Here is a 7,080-nt window from a genome sequence, read left to right on the forward strand (position 1 = left end):
GAGTTTGGTGCATCTCGGAAGAAGCAGGAGCAGCTCAGATTAACACCAGACTTCTTCTTTAGTTTCCCAGGAGACCTGTGAGATGCTCTACCACCCAGGTTCATTTACTGGGAGAAGGGTTCCCTGTGCCTGGAGTCTCAGCAGAGCCCACGGACTGAGTTGGCAAAGGGACTGGACCTCCTTCTCCCTGCCTGCACTGGGCTGGGCTGAGGACCAGGGAGGTCTGTACTCTGCCTAAAGGCGGCTTCAGGCCAGCATCCCGCGGCACCAACACTACGTTGGTCATATTGCAGCTGGAAGGGAAGCCACCCAAGGAGTCACATGGGGGAGGGGGAAGAGAGGGACCAGCTTTGTAAGAATCCTAAGAGCAAACCCTCAGACAAAGACTCCCGCAGCCCAGACATTCTAGAAAACAATGTTTATTAACGAGTCCTCCCATTTCGCTCCCACAGCCAGGCTGGGGGCCGGGCTTGGATGCTTTGCAAAGTTCAGTTCAATAGCACAGACGAAGGAGCTGTCCACAGGCAGCCGTTAACACCCACGCCATAGGCAGTATTGTCACTGCTACTGCACGGCCCCAGTCCACACAACTCTGAGGCCAAAGCGATCAGAAAAAAAAAAAATAGGGGCCCTGGTCCAATAACAATTTAAATGGCCGTGTTGACAATGCTAGGACAAAGCATTTCATACAGCAGGCCTGTAGATTTATGCCATCCACAGCCCTGATTCAGCTAGGCACAAGTCCACTCACATCAGTGGTATTAGGCCAATATACAGCAGGGTTAAAATCTACCTCCACATCTTCAATTCCCCATCGCTACCCAGCCCCTGCAAACAGCAGCGAAGAGGAGAGATTGGCTGCCACTTGACTACACTGTGAAGGCTATTTTGCTAACATCCCTTCGTGCTAACGCAGGGCTGGGTTTGGTTTCAGACTCAGTGGAAAATCAGTGGCACTCGGAGGCAGGGAACTCAGCTCTTGGGTGGGGCAGGGTGCCTGCCATTGCTCTTAGGAAGGCATTGGGCTGTAGTTCTGTGCCGGATTGAAGCATAGATGAGAGAGAAGCAGGAGGTTCTCCCCTGGGGAGGACAGGCAGGGGCTGCCCATCTGAGAAAAATAACCATGTTAGTCAAGCTCTGTACGGTTGGGCCCCATCTGAAAGAACAGAGCTGTTAGCTAAAGCCAAGCTCGTTTTCTTTTCCCCCCTCCTCTGTAAAATGTTTCCAACAAAAACAAGATTCGTCTTCAAATATTTTCAGGAGTTAATTGAAGACTCCAGAATCTTTCACAGTTTAACAAGAACAGATGCCCCCTTCCTCCCCCAAGAAATTTTCTGTTTTGCAAAAAAAAAAAAAAAAAAAAAAAAAAAAAAAAAAAAAAAAAAAAAAAGCCATTTTCCATCAGCAAAAATGTCTCCATAGAAAACGCCCATCCTGCTCTAGGGTTAACCGCGCACTCAAGCCACGAAGGGGACGTCGACACAGCAGCTGGGAGATCGAACACCCGGCTGGGACAGACGTACGTGCATTAGCTCTACTCAAGCCACACCTAAAAATAGCAGGGTTAGCCACAGGCGCACAGACTAGCCCCACAGGGGGTTGGGTGAGACTAGACACAGGCGGCTACCTCGAGCCACGGTGGACACAGTGCTATATTTAGGGGGGAGCTTACGCAAAGCTAACGTGTGTACATCTGCCCGCACTGGGAATTACACTTTCCAGCTGCTGTGAAGGCATATATCTCCGTTCTATGTCCCTAGCATAGCCTGCTGTTTCAGTGTCTTCTTCACTTCCTGTCTTAAACTGTAGAGGAGCGTTACTGTGTGTTGCTAAACAATTGGTGCCTTCCACCCCAGAGGTGGCTGCCTTTCAGTTCCCCTAACTGAGAGAGGGGCTCTGAATTTCCCCATGTGCTTTCTGCCCCCTCCCAACCCCAGAGCCCAGTGATTCTCACTGCTGGATTGGTGGTGGTTGGAAAGCACTACAGCCACCATCTGCTCCGCTCCCCACATGACTGAACAATCCTTCCCACTGACGAAGACTCGGGATGATCCATCAGCGGCATTCCAACTGACCAGAGGGGGCGTTTCAGAAAGTGGAGGGAGGAACAGCTTCGCATATCCAGGCTGAGAAAGGGGGACTGGACCCACCTGGCAGACTCCACCCCCAAACAGTAGCACATTCCATTAGCACCAGTCTGACAGGTTAGTCCCCTAGGATCTTTTTCCTGCTAATTCTGTTGTTTGCTTAGACAGGCGATTGGCCTCTCCCACGAATCCACACCCACCTGAGATGAATCCTGGCAGGCTCCCTGCTACAAGCCTCTATGTACAGGATGTGGTTAATAAACAGTGTGCCAGGGAACTGGCATCAAAGGCCCGCAGAGCTCTTGGCAGGCCCCAACTCAGCCTGGGCTTCCCCGGCCTTCCCATCAGTCTCCCCAGCTCCGCCACTTTGCTGTTTGATGTACTGATCCAGCAAACCCGTGAGGTGCACAGAGCTGTGCTGCACGAGAGCACACGTCTGGGACGCCAGGAGAGAAAGAGTGCCCACCACTTGCCCCTGGGTGATTTCCATAGAGGGCAGCTTGGAGTAGTTTATGACCCCCTGCTTGCTTAGGATGGTGTCGTCAATGCAGGCACCTGAAAGACAGGAAAGGAGCAGACAAGGCTGAGTGCAAGATACTGGTTATGCAGGAAAAGAGAGCCAGGGATCTTTTATTTTCAATAGGTGTGTGAGGGAGGTGCTTGGTTATGGGAGTTTAATGCTGCTGGATTTACAGCCCTGGAGACCATGTTGCCTTCTTTGCAGAGGGGGAAGGAAAGAGGTTATATGCTTTGCTTGAGATCAGGCAACAAATCAGTGGCATAGTCAGGAAAAGAACCCAGGAGTTCCTGGCTCCTAGCCCTGCACTCAGTTCAGTAGACAGGACCTAGAAAGGAACAGGTAGCAGCAGCGTGAGCGTCCCTGTCAAAGGGACTCAGACCTGACTTGAAGGGGCCACTTCAAGGGGAGCGTGATCCTGGTCTCTAACTCTGCCAACAAGGTGGGGGAGAAGGGGCTGGCTAATGTGAGGTGAGCACCTGCACTCAGACCAATTCATCCCCCTAGCAGTCATGAGGTGGTCAGGGCTTTGGATGGCTTCCATCCTGGACTGAATTTCCATCAGTGATCTGAAGAGCTCCAGCCTCTTCAGCCGTCCAGTAAACAGCTCCACAGACCCAGCTAAGTGTCGCTGTTTGTGATCCTGGTTCAAAGTTGTTCTCTTCTCCAGAGACCTCTTTGTACAGTCACTGGTCCATGAGACCCAAGGAGCAATTCCTCCAGCCTTCTGCCACCAGGGAGTTGCACCAGCTGGGCTGCCACTGGACTGAGTGAACACAAATCCCTCTTGCACATGCTGGGGACTGAGGGCAAAGATGCCTGGGCCAACTACCTAGAGACAGAAACGTTCCCCTCGCAGATGCATCCAGAGGTAGTGTGGGCCACAGGGCACCGAACTACCAGGCGGGACACAGGTTCTATTACCAGCCCTGGCAGTAGTATGGCATCACTCTGAGTAAACTGTTTTCCCTCGGTCTGTTTACTCCACCCACCCTTTCTCTTTTGATCATAAACTCTTTGAGGCAGGGGCTGCCTCTCACTACGTGTATGTACAGCACCTAGCGCGAAAGGGCCCCGACATCAGTTAGCGCCTTTAGACGCCCGTGTAATATAAGTAACAAGATCTGATGCTCTCCAAGCAGGTTGATCCAACAGATTAGCCTGATTGAGGGAGAATCCTTACCTAGGAGGGTTATCTGTGGCACGTTCTTCAGTATTCGCAACATTTCCTTCACCTTGATTTCTGGGCTCACTAACATGAGATTGAAGCCCACAAAGAGAGGAAGGAGGTTCTTGTATTTGGATACTGACAGGTACGGTCTCACAATCTGAAAGAGGGAGGCAAACAGTAAGTGAGGTAAGGGAGAGAGAGAGAGAGATCACACTTAATTTATCACAAAAAGGCTGAAGTTGTCTTCAAGGTACCACAGGGACAGCCATTTCAGGAGCCCCATATTCAAATTAAGCCCTTTATCTGCCCAGATGAGAACAGACCTGGGCCCTTCCCGAGATCTGAGACCAGCAGATTCCAGACACCCTCTAACCAGAATTTTCAGCACAAAACCACCTTGAAATTGGATTCATTTAGCCCAAGTGGCCAGCATCAGCAGTTCCCCCGTAGCCAGATGTTTTTCTGACATTCCCTCTGCAGTGCTCGCAGGCCCTTACATGGCAGTGTGTTTAAAACGCCCGGTACTCCAGAAAGAGGCAGAGGAGGGAAAGCTTACGTCCTCCAGTAAGTGAATGAGGAGATCGTGTGCTGACGGCTGCTTAGAAGCCTCACCTAGCGCTGAAATGCAGAAGTCCGTTTAGTGGGGAAGGCCAGAATGAACATATTATACTTGTGTGCAGTGCACTTCACTTGAAAACAACTGCATTCTGAAGCCCTCCATGGTTTGGGACCCAGCTGCCCCAGATCTCATGGTTTGGGACCCAGCTGCCCCAGATCTCACTCCCGATGAAACATCAAGAGAGCCAAGGTAGATGTTGAGCTGTGGGCAAGGCATTCTGGTGCAAGGTCCCTGGCTGTGGAACATGCTCCCTCTAGTGGTGCGCCAGAGCACACCGATCTTCAGGACAATGCAAGGGTCATCTTTTTTGGCCAACCATTCGTTTGCCCTAGAAGCCAACCTCCACAATCTTAGCCCATCTGGTGCTTTGTGTAGATGGCACTTAACTCCAGATGAGGCTCTTTTTTTTAATATATGTAACAAACCCAGATACCACAACAAAGGGCGCACAATAACCTTCACCCCCCCCCCCCCTTTTTTTTTTTTGGCAGTCCTGGGCACCATCACGCACTGGCTGTGCTACACCCCCTTAAGAACTAAACCTCGCTCCAATAGGAGCGGCCTGCCACGTTGGATTTAGCTGCCAGGCAGCTCCGACTGTACCTCATTAGGGAAGAACTTGACATGGATGTTGTGCTTCCTGAGGCGGTGTTTCATGAGCAGCATTTCCTCGCTGGGCGTAAAGTTGTGCTGACACACGGCGATCATTCTACTGTCCCGGAATGTCTCCACCACTTGCCAGTGTAACAGCTTTGCATAGCCATTCTCCTGGGAGAGGTAGAGCCATGTTTGTTTGTTTTTTTAAACACACAACTGTCAAAGCCTAGATCTGGGGGGGAACCTGGGTGCCACCCTGAAGCCTGCGCAGAGAGCAGTTAAGCAGAACTCTGCCTTTATAGAGATCCAGTCACCCAAGAACCTCAAAGGGCTTCACAGAGGTGGGCTCCATCCCCAGTTTACAGATGGGAGAACTGAGAGACAGAGATTCAGTGACTGGCCCATGATCACACACAGGGTGAGTGGCAGGGCCAGGAATAGAACCAAGGAATCCTGACTCCCTGTTCCCCATTTTAGCTACTAGCCCAGAGTACCATCTGAACTAGGGGTCCGATCCCGCACCCACTGACATCAACAGGCCGTTGACTTAGCGAAGAGCTGGATTGGGTCCTTCACAAACGAAGAGCCAAGACGGGAAAGAGCAGAATACGAAGGTTGAAGAGGCCAGCTCCGGAGAGACGGCATGGGCATAACGCCTCATCTGAGAGATGCCAAATATCTCCAGCTCATACATGCTTCAGCAGGCGTGATTGGGATGCCCAGCATCACTGATGAATCAGGCACGCAGTGAACAGAAGGGCTGATCAGACCTTAAAGCCGAAGGGACGTAGAAATGCTGAGAAATACAGGAGACAGAGCTCACTCAAAGCCTCTATTACTCAAGAGGCTGATAGGAAAAAAAACAACAAAGCAACAAAAGGGAAGTCCAGACCCAACAGCAGCAAGGATAAGAAAGGGAATACCAACTATAACCCAAGAAGGTTTCCTAGAGCCACGAATCCCCAGCGAATAATCAGAGCCCGTAAGGGCGTATCTACCCCGCATCTGGGAACAAGCCTCCCAGCCCAGGTACAGAGACTTGGGTTAGCAGGGCTCAAGCTAGGACGCTAACAATAGCTATGTAGGCTGGAGTTTGGGGTCTCAAGCCTGGGGGCACTGCGGGCTCGAAACGCAATATCAAAGCATCATCAACGCAGCTATTCTTAGCACGCGAGGGTGAGCCCAACTAACAAGCGTCTCAACCTGGGCTGGGAGCCTTACCTCCTTGACTGCTTTGATGTAGGGAGTGATGCACTTCTCTGGGACGGCCGGTTTGGGAGCGATGTACTCCGTCACCGCCATCAGTTTCTGCCGCTCAAAGTGCATCGCCTTCCAGTGCCGAGTGACTGCCTTGGCATGGCGGACGATCTGCAGGGTGGGCAGCCAGCCTGGTGCAGGAAAGAAAAAAGAACGATGTAGTTAAGCGCATCTGAGCCCCGGGGGCCTTTGATCCCACGTTGGACCGTGACCTGGGCTGTTTCACAGAACCCCCCCATGAGGGAGAAGGTCAGCCTGGCCCTGCCACTATAGGCTGCAGAGACATTTCAGTAACTGACCAGCCCAAGATGCAAAGATCTGACCCGGATGTGAAATGGGGGGGCAGGGGAGAGCGCAGGGGCCACGTGTGGGTCTGAAGCTCAGGACCCACTGCAGCAATACCTGTGACATGCCAAGTTCGGTGGGTTTGGATTGACGGGGGGAGGGGAAAGGAAGGAGGAGCGGGGGGGGCGGGGGGGATCAGCCCAGACTCATCTCCAGCCCAGACCCAGCCGCCCATTGGGTGCGGGCTCCCCCCAAACCCACACGGGGGCTCCTGGGATAGGGCCCCCCATGGGGGGGGGCTGTGAGAGGAGGGGGGGAGTTGCTGGGAGCCCGAGCCCGGGGGGAGGGTCCTTAGTTACCCGTCCTGCGGGGCCCCCGGCAGCACAAAGCCACGGCCGCCATCCTAGCCGAGGGGGGTTGTGGGAAGCTGGAGGACCGCTCCCCGCGCGGGGCGGGGGGAGTTAAAGGGGCCGGACGCTGCCAGCGCCCTCCGGGCCGGCAGGGGGAGCCCGCCCCTGGGAACCCCCGGAAGTGCCTGTCTCCTAGC

General features: G+C 53.0%; 1 protein-coding gene across 1 annotated transcript; it reads right to left on the reverse strand.

Annotated features, from left to right (window-relative positions):
• Nucleotides 1-403: 403 nt before the first annotated feature.
• On the reverse strand, nt 404-7,045 carry MRPL10 (mitochondrial ribosomal protein L10). The gene is made up of 5 exons (XM_065577652.1): nt 6,893-7,045; nt 6,213-6,379; nt 4,998-5,162; nt 3,788-3,932; nt 404-2,642 (listed from the first exon to the last, which is right to left on the reverse strand). Exons 1-5 carry the CDS (start codon nt 6,933-6,935, stop codon nt 2,371-2,373), a joined length of 792 nt encoding a protein of 263 aa, XP_065433724.1. The 5' UTR covers nt 6,936-7,045; the 3' UTR covers nt 404-2,370.
• Nucleotides 7,046-7,080: the final 35 nt, after the last annotated feature.

Source organism: Chrysemys picta, chromosome 24 (genome assembly GCF_011386835.1).
Source record: "Chrysemys picta bellii isolate R12L10 chromosome 24, ASM1138683v2, whole genome shotgun sequence".
Classification (NCBI taxonomy): Eukaryota; Metazoa; Chordata; order Testudines; family Emydidae; genus Chrysemys; species Chrysemys picta.